We start from the raw sequence: 18,857 nt of genomic DNA on the forward strand, positions 1-18,857 counted from the left end.
TTACTGACATAGCGTGATTGAATTGACCTATGTTCATCATCAAATGTAGGTGTAGGAAAAAGTGATTTTCTATAAAGATACGTAACTAACGTCATAAGTAGGCGTTTCTTTATAAAACAAAGTAGGTTTCAAATTAGTGTACTTTAACCTATTTCATTATTTGACTACTAAAGGACCAATTACCTCCAACTCTTACAGTTTCTTTAAACATTATGTTTATGGGTTCTCTCCCTTATTAAAATAACTTTTCTTTTCAGTTGTATTTCACAATACCCATATATGGGTACCTTAGAAAAAACTGTTATTTTTTTATGTAATCATTACAAAAAGACAGCAGACAAAAACTGAATAAAAGAAGATTATCATCTGGTTGTAAATACATTTATAGTGCCAAGTTCATAATTTAAACATTTTTATAGTGCGGGTAGCCAGTATGAAAACAGACACAAATCAAAAGAATTTGCCAGTGTCACTATTTTATTAGTGTTTTTATGCTTAGATGCCTTTAATAAAAACAATACCTTGCTAACACTGGAGTAATTAACTTCTTGGCATTAGATCTGTGTAAACTTTCTAAGGAACTTATTTTTTTTTTCAAGACTGAACCGTACTTCTTTTTGTTCTAATAATCGACAGGAAGAACAAATTGCTAATGTATCATTTCAAAATTTCATTTTTTATTTTGCTTCATTGAGGGTTATTCCGAAAATAGCCCCATAAGCTTTTAAGCATACAGTTAATTACACACAATTTGAAATTAGAAATTCAGACATGTGAGTGTCTGTCAGTTTAGGTACTCAGATATGTATCTTGGCTACTGCTTCATGAGAAGTGATTAGTTAGGCTACTATTTATGATTTGTTCGACATCATAAATTATTGTGCTTGGATATCTCTTGAAAGAACACAATCACTTACATCGTCTTATATCCCTTTTTTAGTTTCGCAAATAGTGCCGACATACACGCCCGAAAAAAATCACCAATAATCAAATTTGCTAGTATGTATGTTTTATTTTACTTACGCTTAATTTTGAACTATATATTTTATTCTAAATGCATCAGACAAAACACGTGTACCAGATCTTCAATTATGATGGGGAAACTTAAAATTTCCGTTAGTGTTGCCCCCATTAAAGGTCCCAAGGACGTGGTGAGTAGATGTGATTTGTTGAGAGTTTTATATGCTGTTTATTTATTTTGTTTTTTGTTAAACAGCGCTTTTTATATGATTTTGACCATAGGGACCAGTATCGGTATTTGGGGAAATAGCCTTTAAATATATACTACTAGTATATTGCAATTGTGATAGCTATATCCATCCAAAAAGAGTTTGTAATATAGTACTAGTAATAGTAGTATGTACAAGGCATATTTCCCTCAAAATTGTTTGATACAAGCCCCTGTGATTTTGGTGAAGTTCAGTTTCAAGTAAAAAAAAAAAAAAAAAATCAGCCACATCTAAATGTTAGGTCTTCAAAATATCAAATAGAATTCGGATATCTAACTTAAAAAGTAAAATCCATAAGTTAGAAAGCAAATTTGAATGTGACAAAATAACATAATCAAATTTATTTTCCGATCATTTGGCAAAAACAGCAGCAGCAACAATAACAGCAATATTCCTATCCCGCACGAGTGGCAAAATACAAAAATGTATAAACGAGGAGAACAGTTTATTCCGGACGCTTTTTTTCTTTCGGCGTACTGGAAAGTACCATGACTTATGGTCTTACTAGAGAGAAATGACGCAAAATCCGATGTTGTGGTTTCAATTAACAACAACAGAACACTTGAAAGTTCCTAGTGGAAATAGAAAAAGTTATCATGAAGTACTTAATATTATTTACGCGAGTTGTCGCAAATGGGTTTAATTATTTCCTAACAGATGTGAACACATTATGTAAGAGGTTGTTTAAGGAATCTATTGCCAATTTTTGGACATATCAAATATTGTTTGCATTAAGTTATTCGATACTTGGACGATTGGCAAACGTTTCTAGTGGGATTCATATAAATTATCATGGAATTATACAGACAGGTTGCACAGATTTCAGTTTTTGTTTCCAGTAAGATTTGATTTTCATTACTTTTTTTGTGAAGGACTTTAAATTTTTTAAGGATAAAGTTCATTATATTACGCGAAACACGTGCATTTATCATAACTGCATACGTACGTTCCATGTTGTAACGGCAAGGTAGGCTTCGAACAACTTTTGCTTATCGAAAGTATACGATTATTGAATTATTTCCAGTTTTGGAGCCAGCAAGCTAGCTGTTATTATTTGAAAATGCTACATTTACAACAACAGCATTTGAGCCGTGCCATGGGAAAACCAACATAGTGGCTTTGCGACCAGCATGGATCCAGACCAGCCTGCGCATCCGCGCAGTCTGGTCAGGATCCATGCTGTTCGCTAATAGTTTCTCCAATTCCAATAGGCTTTAAAAGCGAACAGCATGGAGCCTGACCAGACTGCGCGGATGCGCAGGCTGGTCTGGATCCATGCTGGTCGCAAAGCCACTATGTTGGTTTTCCCATGGCACGGCTCATTTCTTTTAGACCAGACACTAGACTGATTATAATAATATTTCTACAGTTTCCCCATTTTTGTCTAAACCCATTTCATAGAGACAAAAGCCGGTCTATTTTAGAGATTTACACAGAAGAATGATTGTTAAACTATATATATGATTATCATATGATATTGGGCATCGGATATAGACCGGTTCAGTGCACTACATTCAATTACAAAAAATTAAAAAGTTATATCATAGTTTAGGAGCTAGTCTACATTTCATTTTAATGGAAATGAGAAAAAAAATGTAACATTAAATTTTAGTTTTACATTTTTTAGAAAAGAAGAAACATAAGAAAAACATGTTGTCATCCATTTTAGAATTGTTATTTAAATTTACCCAAATCCACATGTCTTGACGAACGCATGGAGTTTCCACCTTAGTGGATTCTCGTATCTGCTAAGCGTCTTTTTCATATCACATTAAATTAGCTGTCGATACACTTTCGCGGCCGAGTGCTAAAAGTTGCTGACCTCAGATCACCTGCCCCTCACCGACATGGGTTCTATGTAGAGTTCTAATGTGAGGAAGCGATCCAGGTGGGTTACGAAAGATCGGTGGTTCTACCAAAGTGCCGACTTATGTCTGTCTGGAGGGCACCTGGGGTCTTTCACCGCTATCAAAAAGATGAAAAAGTCGTCATAAGACCCAAATTTTGTCGGTTTGACTCTAACCCAACCTAAAAAAAAACAACAACAAAAAACAAAAAACAAAAAAAAAAAAAAAAGAGAAAAAAAAAAAAAAAAAACAATTAAAATAATGATACATGATGTACACTTGATGTTCGCTTCACGAATGTGTTCTTGTGCTACATACCGTAAGAAATACTGTTATGAAAGAGCAATGGTACTAATGGACGGTCACGTCTCTTTTAAGTTTGCCGACAGTATAATAAGTCTGGACGTTGATGCCGGCCAGGGAAATGTCATTACACTTATTTCTACTGACATTTAATTATAGGACTGAAAAGTACCCATAAGATACAAAACAAAACACGGTATTGACCCAGCTGTAACTGGATTATTTCAGCAATGACGTTACAGTTTTTTTTCTTTTGAAAATGAGCTTCATTTGAATATGCGCTGTCAACCATGTCAAACTAAAGTCTTCTTTCATCAAGGGACAGTACCCTGTATTTACCGTTGATAAGAAGAATTAGATTTGCGAGTTTCTTCCCTTATCTACCCGTTTGGTAACATAACGTATCTTATCACCTAGCCTGAGATTCAGTCGGTGATATTTTTTGCTTTGTCATAACATACGTGCTATCTAATATGTATGAGAAAGTTGCTGTTACTGGCACGTTTAGTAACAGTAGAACAGAAACACATGAAAAATCAACAGACTGGAACCCTGGCTACTTTTCACAAATAAACTGTAAAATAATCGATCATCCATAAAAGAAAAGGAAAGACGAAATGGAAGTCCGTATAATTAATGCAAGAATTTTACAGGATAAAATATTTTCATGATCACTTCAAATAATAACCAACCTTATGAAAAGATAGCTATGATGTAATTATGATCACATGAATTGTAATGGTAAAAATATCATTTCACAGTGATATGTGATTGAAATTTTAATTAAAAACATTTAAATTGTAGAGGTATCCGGATAAGAAAATTTTGATTCAGCAAAAGCTTTTAAAACTCGATTTGTAACATTTAGTGTTAAAATAACATTTTGCTTCAAGGCTTTCTTCCGATTCTATTAAATGAAAGTTCATTTTTGAGTATAGGCTATGAAATTTACTAAGGCAGTCTGGCTTTGTGGAAACTTTAACTTGCAGCAATTAAAACACGTGTATTTACAATATGTAACAGTACAGAAAGAAATAAAAATTTAAGACACCGGTCACATAATTTTAAGTACTAAAATTTTAGGTTTATCAGACCACTATCGCGTTTGCATTTGCTTAGTTAATTAAGTATAATATGTTGCGCAACAGAACATCTGGTTGTATATCCGTATGGATAGCACACACTGCATGCAGTTGTGTAAACTCGCAATTCTGTGATCAAAAGTATTCAATAATTTCCGAAAAAGTCAACGTTTTAGGATATATTTTTAGGATAGAAATATGATGATTTAATTAAACATCCAGTTCATTTTCTTTCATTTCTTTTCATCATGAAGTTTTTCTTTTTATAGCTGACCCTTATACAGGCGCGGATACCTGCTGTGTTAACATAAGTTTTATCATATTGTCATGCTGACAGCTACTATAATACTTAACACTTTGCTATTAATCAGAAACACATATATTACACCCTTATATGTAATTAGCAAAACAGCCAACATGCTATATGATATTTTACTTTAAAATCAAAATTACTGTAATACTAAAATCTATTTTAAATAAAAAGATATCAAGTTAAAAGATATATCATGTCAAGCCACTGTTCACATTTAGACTTACAATAGTTTTGACAACTATTTGTTCGACTGTATGATAATTACAATTAAACACTCGAATCAATAGAATATTTTATATACTTCCAGTAGTGCTAAATTTATGTGATAGTCCATTATATCATATAGCAATCTGGTAATACATAAAAATTATGTACGTAAAATTAATACAGTCGTATGCTGATATAGCTGTGATTTATTCTGTTATGCACTGATCAGATTCTGATAATTTCAAATAGTAATGGAAGCGAAAAACAGTTTAGAATTATGCTAATTTTGTTTAATTTCTTTACTGAATCTGCACGTTATACTGTTTTTATTTCGCACGCACTAATTTTCTGTCAGTCACAGTGAAGCGTGGATGTACAATGTACAAAACTATAAACTGTAATTTTTGACATTTTAAATCTATTATATTCTAAGATCGAATATTTCAATGATACGTGGTTGAGACAATTTACATTTTTTGACTGTAACAATGACACATGACTGACTTTTACCGAAATACATAGTAATTTTTGACACCATTTTCTTTTTTTTACATAAAATAAACGATTTGTAACGAAAAATGGGATAAAGGCAATATTTTATCTTTTATTTTTAAAACAATCAGCCAAAAAACTTATGCTATACAATCGTATTCCAGCTATGATAATTCTAATATCTTTGCCTCTACTACGGAATACTTCAAGCAAGACCGAGAATCTTATCAGCTAACCGAAATAACTCGGACATTTTGGGCAGAGTGGCTAAAGTGAAATTTTAGCCGTTTTTGAATGCAAATGGAAGCAAGATGCTATTGAATTACTTTATATATTTTTATATCATCATTTTCTTTGTTTGTTATTCTTTCACGTCATAACAGTGATAAAAATTGTTTCAGAGGAGAAACAGTATTAAATGTCCTTTAAAGTAAGCGAAAAACGTGTTTTACTTGCATTTTATATAGGTTATACATGTATAGGGAAATACTATGGTTGGTTTCAAATGAAATTGGAAGCAAGAAGAAATAGTGTTACATTAATAAAAAATACACCAGTGGAAAGATAAGAAAATGAACTTTATGGTAGGAACAGTGATAAATTTAAATATCAGAACAGGAAATAAGAATGGTCGAAACAAAATTTAATCCTTCTATATTTCAATGTAAATCTCAGGTCTGTCTGATATCGGAAAGTCTCTGCGGCGGCTGTTCTCGCACCCCGCTGCGGATGGCTTGATAAGACGCCTAAGAAGAAAAAAGTTGGGTATGGACCACCAAAGCACAGGGTTTGTTATTTTAAAAGTAGTTGTCATTAAGAATATCACTGATTCATGTACTGTATTTAATAGACATGAACATGTCATGCAGGAGACCTTTTAAGCTTTTTATTATTATTGTCCTAAACATTAACAATTTCATTTTGGAAATGTTTCCTTAACCGGCGTTTTTATTGAAACTTTTAGAAGGATACACGCTGGACCAATGACCCGAGGTCGCAGGTGAGTCGGTCTCCTAAAGTATCATTTAGAAAGACTGCAAGTAACTATCGAACAATGTCAATATAATCTGTGAGCACTTTCTCAACAATCGATGTGAAAACTTAGCTTCATTGCTAATACTTGGCGTCAGCTGTGATTTTAAATAAAAAGAAATATTCTCCCGCGAATATGGGATTCATAAAAGTGACACTCAGCTGGGTCTTTAATTTACCGATAATGTGTTTAATAACAGTGTAAAAACTTTTTTCAATCCTTGCACATGGCGTGTATTGGTGTCTGCTTTACGTTTTGTAATGTTAAGATTATTTGCAGTTGATTTTTGTCTACATACCTGTTAACAACCAATAACCGTTTTTTGTTTGTTTTTTTTGGGTTTAACGCCGTTTTTTCGACAGTATTTCAGTCATGTAACGGCGGGACCAATAACCGTTGTAAAGCCGTAAAAGTTGTAACAAAATAGCACCTTAGTCTACAAGCATAACACAGGCAGTTCATTGACTCGTTACAACTAAAGTGACTTTGACACTCATTGTAAGACCAAAGGTGAATGAACAATTTCGGTCAAGTGTCGTCTGCTGCATACTATAGTGGCGGTCTGTATTTTCAAGTGGTTTTCACACAACGTAGACAGAGCAACATGCTTCTGGATCCATGTGAATAAGTCACTTATGTATTCCTAAACAAGTACGAAATGTCTTGTGCATCATAGTAAGAATCATCAGTAACATGATCAATTGTGAAGTTCAGATGATTACACGTCACTAAATTACATATCACTAACGTACATATCACTAAATTACATATCACTAACGTACACAACACTATATTACATATCACTAACGTACATATCACTAAATTTCATATCACTATATTACATATCACTAACGTACATATCACTAAATTTCATATCACTTATGTACATATCACTAACGTAAATATCACTAAATTACAAATCACTAACATACATATTACTAAATCACACAACACTAAATTACATTTCGCTAAATTACATATGACTAACGTACACATCACTAAATTACATATCACTATCGTACACATCACTAAATTACATATCACTAACGTACATATCACTAAATTACATATCACTATAATACATATCACTAACGTACATATTACTAAATCACATATCACTATATTACATATCACTAACGTACATATTACTAAATCACATATCACTATATTACATATCACTAACGTACATATTACTAAATTACATATCACTATATTACATATCACTAACGTACATATTACTAAATCACATAACACTAAATTACATATCGGCTGAATCGTATGACTAAAGAGGTAATAGATTTTTCTACAATTTGTTACATCTTTTTTCATTACTAATACTGCATTAAACCACTGAATCGAATCACGAATTTTCTAAATTGAAAACAAAATGGCCACAAAAATGTTAGATCAAACTGGCGCAATGGTTTTGTGTTTTCCGCTAATTTTAAAAATAAAAACTCCGAAATGTTTTGCACAAAAGTACATTACCAATAAGTCAAACGGTTACATGCGCTTTAATACTATTAAATATGAACATTATAGTTCAGAGAGGTTATAAAAGAACAGAAAGGATGATGTCTGACAGTGTATTCCAAATACTGTAAACATCAGTCATAATCATTAAGTCTGGTAATTTTTACAAACAAGAACTAAAATAAGTTAATACAATGTCTGAAGCATCTATACGTCAGCAATAATTTCAATATTTTAATTCAATTGAAGCACCATAAAGAGCAAGGATTGCCGTTCTGTCAGAGCCTCGAACCTGTTGCACCCGAACTGAGTCGCCGGAACGTTTTCACTTACACCACTGCATTTTTAACCAAAGACTTATCATTTATTTTACAGCAATACTTTATGCAAGTGCTTGGCAGTGCGAGACGTTGACTTGTATTGTATATCCACTGTCACTCAAACTCTGGAAGAATCATATTGAAGTATCCTCACGGTCATTAAAGGTCAAGGCCGGGTCTTCCTTTAGTATAACATGTGACGGATCCTGTGTTGGAAGTCGAGCAGATCCTCATCTCAGGTGGTATGGCCCCGATAAACATTGGATTGCTTATGAAGGCGCCGCAAACAGGTAAACGAGCCCTATACAGTTTTTTTAATAAATTATTACTTAATTAGCGATAGATCTACCTCTTGTACAACAACACTACTACTATCTGGGAACACAAACTAAATGTAAACGTTTTCATGACAATCTCACTTCTTTCAAGTCCAGTGCGGAGAATTTGGTAGCCTTTATTGCGGCGAGACTGCACTGGAGAACTTCCGACTATTCATCCAAAATACAAAGCCGACAGAAATTCGCTTCAAACATTCTTCTGATGTGCAACAAAATAAAAAGAAAGGTTTTCTTGAATGACTATTACATTTCCAATATATGTTATATCCATCATATAAAAGTTTCGATTTCATTATAGGGTGCACGTGGAACAGTCGTTTTCAAGTCGATTCCTAAAGCTACATATACAAAAAGCGAACGTTGGTGACCAAGGTCTATATGTCTGCCGCGGCTGGCTCGGTCAGAAACGTGGATGGGATATTAAATCAATACGGCTTATTGTAGGTAAGTCAGCCATCTGTCTTAGATAACTTATCTTTATACTGGTTCTTAGGTGTAGGAGCTTCGATGCTTAGTTTTTGTTGCTGGCGTCGAATGATATGTTCGTCGCTGCGTCACGGGTTCGAGCCGCAGTCAGTTCACCAGGTAGGATTTTTTCTTTTTTGCGGAAGGACAGTGGTTCTGCTAAGGTGCAAATCCACGGCTAAAATACAGTGCCTGCTGTTTAGTTATTTCTTCAACAAACAAAACAGAAAACACAAAAAACTTTATCTATATTTTTATTTATATTATATTTTCGTATGTTAATTACGTCTGTTTGGATTTTTAAATCATTTAAAGAAGTGAAAGAATTTTCAAAAGAGGCCACGTGTACGACTAAATGCAGATATAATCATTGAGGAGACCGAGTGGTTAAGGTCGCTGACTTCAAATCACTTGCCCCTCATCGTTGACTTCTTCTTGCGAGGAAGACATCCGACTGGCTTACGGAAGGTAAGTGGTTCTACCCAGGTGACCGCCTGTAGTAGTAGTTTGAAATAAGTTATTGGGTTAAAGCTTAAAACATCAACATATTACTTCTTTATTCCACCACATCGGCGTAACTAGAAAATCAGGGCACTTTCTTCTCTTCTTTCCGAGGTCTAAAATTTTTCTTAACATCACTTTGACGAACATTTGCGTAATTATACATATCAGATTAAAAAATAGGCATTTGAAGGTTGCATTCCCCGCGACTGTTTTATTAAACGAGATATTTATTAATTTCTCTACCATGTGCGAAGATTTATGACGCATCAGTTGAGTATTAAGTGTAAAACGAAAAAGCACATGAAGTGTATCTCATCATCAATTTCATTTTAATTTTATAAATATAGGTTAAAGGTCAGTAATTCAAATCCTTCTTTGTTTCATATAAAAAACGACAACTTCATGTCGTCTTTACGTATCTTTAGAGAACATCACTTTTTCCTGCACCAATTTTTCATGAAAGTTCTATCACAAAGTAACGAAAAAATGAAAAGAAAATAGGGGGTTGAATAGTTCCTAGTGAAATGCCAGTCAGTTGTGGTCTGCTACCCTAAAAATGGCGCATATTTGCTCTCCTCCGCGCAATAAACACCTACTTCCGATTTCGATCTGCAAAACTTGCCATGTGGGTTGTATGAACATGAAAACCGTCTCATTTCATGCAGAATGTATTCTAGTAGCGAAAAAGTGTGATTAAAGCACTCGTTCTACACGAATTTGCGCAGAAAATGGGAAAATTAGGATCTATTTATTATGGACTTCTTTCGACCACACCACGGAAGCACATTTTCGACCGAATTACTGACCTTATTCCTATAACAAGGGAGGAATAAGAGCAGTAATTCGGTCGAAAATGTGCTTCCGTGGTGTAGAAAGAAGTCCATAAATAGATAATAATGTTCCCATTTTTTGCACAAATTCGTGTAGAACGAATGCTTTAATCCCCGTTTTTCACTACTAGAATACATTCTGCATGAAATGAGACGGTCTTCATGTTCATACACCCCACATGGCAATTTTTGCAGATCGAAACCGGAAGAAGGTGTTTTTTGCGCGGACGAGAGAAAAATATGCGCCATTTTTAGGGTAACAGACCACATCTGACTGGCATTTCACTAGGAACTAAATAACCCCCTATTTTCTTTTCATTTTTTCATGAAAAATAGGTGTAGGAAAAAGTGATGTCCTCTAAAGATACGTAAAGACGACCTGAAGTTGTCGTTTTTTATATGAAACAAAGAAGGATTTGAATTACTGACCTTTAACCAGGGAGACACCCGGTGTATCTGTTAATCGTGTACCGAAGCGCACGGAGAATGAGGAACATTAGCTTGTTACTTCCCAGGAAAAGTTGTATAATAAAGCGCAAGGATAACCAAATGTAACATTGGTCCCTTTCAGTTGGATTCCTCTGACTTTTTCGTTATAACCTTTGTCCAAGATGTTGCTGTTGGTCAAAATAAATGTGTTTTTTTATGTGTAGGTTTCTAAATAAAAATGATTAATCAAACCTAAATTTAGCACAGAGCCACTAAAAGAAAACATGTCCTTAATCATTGTCCAATCCAATGAAATATAGTACAGATAATGCTTATGAAAATTACAAAGAAATCAACGATAAAAACAAAGGAAGGACCAAACTACTTCTTTGGCATAATCAGGGGAAGTAACTGACTAATGTTCCCCATTCTAATCACAATCATTATTAGACGAATAACATGCGCGACCCGGTATACAATCTAGGTTCTTAATTCAATGAAAACTGATATTGTTTCTAAACAGAGCCACCAAGTACAACTCCAGTTGCTACACCATCGGAAATAGTGCGGACGACCACAGTGCGTCCAACGACAGTAAAACCGTCTGAAGTTGTTACAAGTTCGACATTATTTACAACACGAACATCAAGGGGAACACCTAGAATAACAACGAGAACAACAAGAACAGCAACAGCATCAGCAACAAACACAACAGAAGCAATAAATGAAACAACAACAGGTAAGTATTGGTATTTGTCATTAAACAGGTTCTTTTTATAGTTGATTGTAATTATGCTGAGTATTTGGAGTTTATCTTCAAAGTATGAAATATGTATCAAAATGTAATGTATACTAGTATCCATATCACTCTAGATAGTATAGTTTGTCTTGACTTAATGCCAAAGGATTGCTTTATAAAATGGGCAACACACATTTTTGCATATTATAAGCAGTCGTGAGTAGCTTTTCAATAGCACAGTCCAGATAATGTTCTTTAGATGTGATCAAATCAAAATATACATGCTTCTTTCAAAATGGTCGACCAAAGGATTGTTGCATCGGCTGAGAAAAGGCAGCCTTTCCACTTAATTAATTCTACGTATTGTTTAAACATTTATAAAGGCAAAATGTACACAATTACATGTACTTGTATTGGAATTCAAGCTTTTATTTGACATGAACACATTTTCTTTCAACTTTGACAGAAGAACCATGCCTGCCTCCGAACTTTATGTGTGGAAGTGGTGAATGTTTCGAAGGAAGTCTCGTTTGTGACTCATTTCCGGATTGTAAAGACTTCAGTGATGAGAGCAACTGCGGTAAAAACTATAATCTTCATCAGAAAAAGTTGACACTACAGTCTAACTTCCATTATTGACACATCTTAAGACTAATTTCTTCCTCTATCCTCCAATAACGAAACCTCAAAACAATACAACTCCTAGCAGAGCACAGATTTCCTCTATGTCTTAAGTTGAAAAACTCTTTTTACATTAACCTCCTCACAACAGCCATCTTTTTGCAAGAATCAGGGTTTTGTCTTCCTTGTGTTGTTGCTGTATGTAAGAAGCATGTAATTGTCTTATCAGTGGTTCGCATAAACCATGCGACTGTTTGCATAAACCATGCTGCTGTTTGCGTAAACCATGCTACTGTTTGCATAAACCATGCTGCTGTTTGCGTAAACCATGCTACTGTTTGCGTAAACCATGCTGCTGTTTGCGTAAACCATGCTGCTGTTTGCGTAAACCATGCTACTGTTTGCGTAAACCATGCAACTGTTTGCGTAAACCATGCAACTGTTTGCATAAACCATGCTGCTGTTTGCATAAACCATGCTGCTGTTTGCGTAAACCATGCTGCTGTTTGCGTAAACTATGCTGCTGTTTGCGTAAACCATGCTGCTGTTTGCGTAAACCATGCTACTGTTTGCGTAAACCATGCTGCTGTTTGCATAAACCATGCTGCTGTTTGCGTAAACCATGCTGCTGTTTGCGTAAACCATGCTACTGTTTGCGTAAACCATGCTGCTGTTTGCGTAAACCATGCTGCTGTTTGCATAAACCATGCTGCTGTTTGCATAAACCATGCTGCTGTTTGCGTAAACTATGCTACTGTTTGCGTAAACCATGCTGCTGTTTGCGTAAACCATGCTACTGTTTGCATAAACCATGCTGCTGTTTGCATAAACCATGCTGCTGTTTGCATAAACCATGCTACTGTTTGCATAAACCATGCTACTCGTCCGATCCACCGAGAACTCATTTCCTTGTTGATATGTGTGACTTAAACAAATTAGCTATTTGTCAATCTTGCATTTTTGATGTTGCCCTTCAAACACGGAAAAAATGCTCCACCAAAACTTATAACAAAATTAGAATATTCCCGTCATCATTGTAACCAGAGCTTATTCATTTTTTTCTCCCTAAATATATAGCTCGAATACTAAAAAGGGTGCAAATATGAAGTTATTCTGAAACTATGAGTTTCCAGCCCTTTATGATTTTTTGGTGCTTACAGAATTGATCTTAATAATATAACTGAGCAATAGTAGTACTTGTGCAATACATGTGTTTTAAGGTATTAGGACCATAATAGAGAACCTCCTTTTTGAAGAGTATTCAATTCCTACCATAAACCTACTTGACTGCAATTTTCACGGGGGGCGGGCGTAGGTTCAAACCCCACTGGGACCAAATTTTTTTTCTCCATATTTTCCTTTTTTCTAGTAAGTTTTTACTTCTTTCAAGACAAATTATGGATGTATTGTACAAAAGTGGAAAATTTTCGTTTTATAAGCGATTTTTAGCTGTTCAATGTGAATTTACCTCTGAATCAGGAGGGGTAGAGTTAGACATCTTTAAAAATACTGAGTTACGTGCAGTAAAAGTCCTCTATTTTGCCTTCATTCTTTAGATTACATATTGTGGAAGAAATGCAGGTAGGTTTTACTATTGCCCCAAGGTTATTTTTGAATGAAGTGAGCAAAATTCAAAACAGACCCACAGGATTCGACCTTAATTTTTCAATGTTGGAGTTAGAATTCTGTCTCATTAAATCTGTTTACTTGAGGCACCCTTGAAAAAAAATTTTTTTACAGTTTTATTTTATGTTTTATAATTGGTTAACAATAGTTTGATGTTTCTTTTATCAAAATTAATGCTGTAATGAATTCTCTGCAAATGTTTTAGATAGTGGCTATCACATTGAAATTTGTCTCTTCTTGAGAGTGAGGAAATACCATAAATTATACAAAATTTACAAAAAACGGCACGGTAAAAGTTGTTTAAAATTTGCAACACAGTGTGAAACATGGTCAAGTTTAAGAATATACCAAGCAAATGCCATTTTTTAAACATAAGTATTAGGGGTCCAATACCTTAATGATGCAATAAAAAAAATATAGCTTCAGACAAAAGGAATAACGTTTATTTCTGTACATATTTATTTTTTTCTTAAAAATACCTTATTAGCATTACACTTTTTACTTGATAAAAAGAACAATATTTTGACCAGTATTTTACATAACTTATGAATTAGTTTGTAAAACTAAATTTGTCCTTTAGAACATTTTTTTTTTATTTTGGCTTCGAATTAATATAAAAAATATATAAATGAATTAATTTTGACAGAATTGTAGTAAAACGAATAAGAGCAAAGTGTAAAATGAAACCTACCACCATGCATTTGTAATAAGCAAAATATATTAAAAGAAATCAGTAATAATGATATAAGTAACATTTATTCTGCATGACATGGCGTAGAATGTGTGTGTCAGAATATACATTTATCTATTTATTTGTAAGTCGTCAGAAGGGTCAGTGTTATTATTTTCGACAAAAATAACATGATGAAAATTTGAAGCGTCCATAGCCCGAAGACACTTTTGTCCGTACAATTAGGCCTATCCGCACATATGGTGAAATAATTCAAATGAATTTAGACAAATTAACATTTTTTTTTTATTTTCCCATAGATATTTGTATAAAGGCAATACAAAATTCAAACTTGTAAAACGCTCATAAAAAAGTCATTTTATTAGGCCTTGATTTTACACATTCTTATAAAATGTGGTAGATTGTACTAGTATATGAGCCGCGCCATGAGAAAACCAACCGTTGATAGTGCGTTTGCGACCAGCATGGATCCAGACCAGCCTGCATATCCACGCTGTCTAGTCAGGATCCATGCTGTTAGCTTTCATAGCCTATCGCAATTAGAGAAACCATTAGTGAACATCATGGATCCTGACCAGACTGCGCGGATGCTAACAGTTTCTCTCATTGCAACTGGCTTTGAAAGCGAACAGCATGGATTCTGACCAGACTGCGGGGATGCACTGGCTGGTCTGGATCCATGCTGGTCGCAAACGCACTAGGTTGGTCTTCTCATGGCGCGGCTCATATATCAAACACGTCTCTCGCGCAAATTAAGTTTGTATCTGAAAGATAATGTCAACTTACACTGAAACAAATTATTTTTCTCTTTATAGTCAGAATACAAAACATATCTGTGCAAATCTCATGTTTCGGATTCGTCATTTGTTTCAGGCATATCCATCTTTAACTGGACATAACTTTCAATTATAATAAGAAATTTTGTTGATTCCTAACGTTAGCATTTTGTTATAGCGATCACTTTTTTTTTCAGCGTCTCTAACATGCACTGAAGATATGCAAGGATGCACGGATGGCTATGGATGCGTCCAACAGTCTCAGGTTTGCGACGGAATTGCACAGTGTAGGGACAAATCCGACGAAAACCCAGATGTTTGCAATTATTTACATTTATAGAATCAGACCAGAATCTGACTATTTGTGGTTTCTGTAGATATCTTTTAAACAAAATAGATGTTTTCCAATCTGTCAGGATTCTACTGGCAGTATGACGTGACACACGCACTTGCAAATTTTTGAACAAGCAAGTGCAAGCTGGTGTCAAATGAGCTGCACCATGAGAAAACCAACACAGTGGGTTTGCGACCAGCATGGATCCAGGCCAGCCTGCGCATCCGCGCAGTCTGGTCAGGATCCATGTTGTTCACTAACAGTTTCTCCAATTCCAATAGGCTTTAAAAGCGAACAGCATGGATCTTGACCAGATGCGCAGGCTGGTCTGGATCCATGCTGGTCGCAAAACCACTATGATGGTTTTCTCATGGCACGGCTCAAAATTACAAACTCACAATTCGGATATAACATAAGAGATGTAATCTTTGAACACAACAATATTTATTGTGCAGTATAAGTAATTTTTTTACATTGTTTACTATTTTCTATGGTTATTTGTCATGTAAAGTGCTATTAATCTAAGAAAATATGACGTCTGGTATGCAGAGGTTTTGCTTATTGTAGTATTGAATCAATGACATTGAAGTATTATTGTCAATATGTAAGTAGATTGTAGACAATGTAGTGACAAAACCATTTGAATACTTGGTTATTTCGCGAAGAAATTTAGTTCTTTTCTTATTTTTTTATCCCCCCGCCAAAGGCGAAGGGGATATTAGAAATGCTCTCCGTCCGTGCGTGCGTGCGTCCGTCCGTCCGTGTGTCCGCAACGATCTTTGTCCGGAGCATAACTCCAAAAGTACTGGAGGGATTCTCTTCAGGCTTCATACACTGATAGAACATATTGGGAGGAAGTGCAGTGTGCAAGAACAATAACTCTATCTTGTCTATTTTTTTAGTTATTCCCCTTTATCATATTTTCTTAAAACATTTTGTCCGGAGCATAACCCCAAAAGTACTGGAGAGATTTTCTTCAAACTTCATACACCGACAGAACACATTGGGAGGAAGTGCAGTGTGCAAGAACAATAACTCTATCTTGTCTATTTTTGAGTTATTCCCCTTTATCATATTTTCTTTAAAAAAATTGTCCGGAGCATATCTTCTTCATGCATGAAGGGATTTTGATATATCTTGGCACAAATGTTTACCACCACGAGGCGGAGTGTCATGCACAAGAACCAGGTCCCTAGGTCTAAGGTCAAGGTCACACTTAGAGGTCAAATGATACAAGAATGAAAACCTTGTCGGAGCATTTCTTCTTCGTGCATAGAGGGATTTTGATATAACTTAGCACAAATGTTCACCACGACGAGACGGAGTGTCATGCGCAAGATCATGCATGGAGGGATTTTGATGTAACTTGGCACAATTATACACCATCATGAGACAAAGTGTCATGCGCAGTTCCCTTCTTTAGAATTACTTCCCTTTGTTGTTACTTTAAATAGCTTTTATTGTAACTTTTTCATTACTAGTCGTAGGGAAAAATCGAGACCACTTTTCTGTAGTACAAAATGCATGCTATATCCAATTTTGAGGTGTATTTTGACCAATCTCTACCTGATAAAGATTTTTGTGTGGACTTGCAATTTTTTTTTTAAGATTAACTTCCCTTACTTGCTACTATAAATAACTTATATTGTAACATTTTTATAATTGACCGTAGGGAAAAAACAAGACCACTTTTCTGTGGTACAACATAGATGTTACTCTCCAATTTTAGGTGTATTTTGTTATATATATGGTATCTCTACCTGGTAAAGAGTTTTTTGTGAACTTAAAAAACAAAAGACTTACAATGATTACTAAACAACCACAAAATTGACATTCCGTTTGCAAATACAGCTGCTAGAGTAAAGAAATTTGCTGTGACGGGCATATATTGTGACATTCTGGCACTCTTGTTCCCTGTTAGCTTTCCACTCCTTCTTTTTACACTAGCCATATAGAATCAAAGCACTGAGAGGACTGATGTGGGCAGCGGTTGACAGCTTTTGGTAATGGGCATGAACAGTTAGCTTAAGTTTGGTGATTCTAGTTAAACTACTTTTGATTAATAAGCATTTTCAACCTTTCTTTTACCAAAATCAAGGGGTAAAACTTTGCTTTTACTGTGTCAAAGGGGATAAAATAATATATGAGCAAAGCTCGTGTACTTATTAAAAATTTTGTGAGGTTTGGTTAATTTTGCTCAAAACCTTTTTTGAATTATAAGCGTTTTTTAAACAAATCAATGGGAAACACCCTGCTTTTACCGGAACAAGGGGAATAACAGTAAATGTGAGCAAAGGTCATCGACTAATTGATAATTATGTGTTATTTGGAGATTCTAGTTATAACAAGAGCTTGTAGAACACTTGCATGACTTAACTGACAAGGAACAGAAAGTATTTGGTCACTGCGTACTGGACAATTAACGTATTGATCTTAAATCAATAATCATGGGTCATTTACCAGTCTTAAATGACCTCCGTATCAAATGTAATCTTAGACCAAAGCATAATCTAGTTTTCTGGCAAAAAAGTTCTATTGTCAATGTGATATTGACCTTTGACCTACTGAACTCAAAACCAATAGGGGTCATTTGCTGGTCATGACAAATCTCCCGATTTCATGATCCTAGGCCGAAGAGTTCTCCAGTTATCATCCGGAAACTGATTTGTCTACAGACCGACCAACATCCATCATCAAACATTAATATTTACAATATACCCCTCCTCCTTCGAATGAGGACAATTAAATTTCAAATTAGAAGATGCCCATGTCTCCCTAGTCCCCCAATGCATTGTCGTACTAGGCAAGAAGTCAATAGAGGATAGGAGCGAAAGACAAAGAGACACTAATGTTTGGCTGCAATAGAGATCATCTACTTGGCATGTCCAATCATCCTATGAAGTAACAAAATTCTGGGTCAAATGGTTCTCAAGTAAACCGTGTTCCATGTTCAGGCCCCTGTGACCTTGATCTTTGATCGAGTGAGTCCAAAATCTACAGGGGTCACCTACTCTGCATGTCCAATCATCCTATAAGTTTCAAAATGTACTTAAGCAGTGCATTTTTTGATAAAGTTGAATCTCAGAAGCTTTCTGAAAGTTAAACAGACTTGAATTACGTAAAATTTATGGAGGACATGGAACTACTTGTTCTTCGGTTTCGGATAAGCATTTTGACTGTAAATTTGTGGTATGGTAAATCTGTG

The 18,857-nt window shown here is 34.9% G+C and overlaps 1 protein-coding gene across 1 annotated transcript; it reads left to right on the plus strand.

Moving 5' to 3' along the window:
• Nucleotides 1–1,869: 1,869 nt before the first annotated feature.
• LOC123527555 (SCO-spondin-like) lies at nt 1,870–16,320 on the plus strand. The gene is made up of 6 exons (XM_045307080.2): nt 1,870–2,067; nt 8,355–8,589; nt 8,936–9,081; nt 11,389–11,604; nt 12,071–12,184; nt 15,516–16,320. Exons 1-6 carry the CDS (start codon nt 2,022–2,024, stop codon nt 15,656–15,658), a joined length of 900 nt encoding a protein of 299 aa, XP_045163015.2. The 5' UTR covers nt 1,870–2,021; the 3' UTR covers nt 15,659–16,320.
• The last annotated feature ends 2,537 nt before the right edge of the window (nt 16,321–18,857 follow it).

This window comes from Mercenaria mercenaria, chromosome 14, assembly GCF_021730395.1.
Source record: "Mercenaria mercenaria strain notata chromosome 14, MADL_Memer_1, whole genome shotgun sequence".
NCBI lineage: Eukaryota > Metazoa > Mollusca > Bivalvia > Venerida > Veneridae > Mercenaria > Mercenaria mercenaria.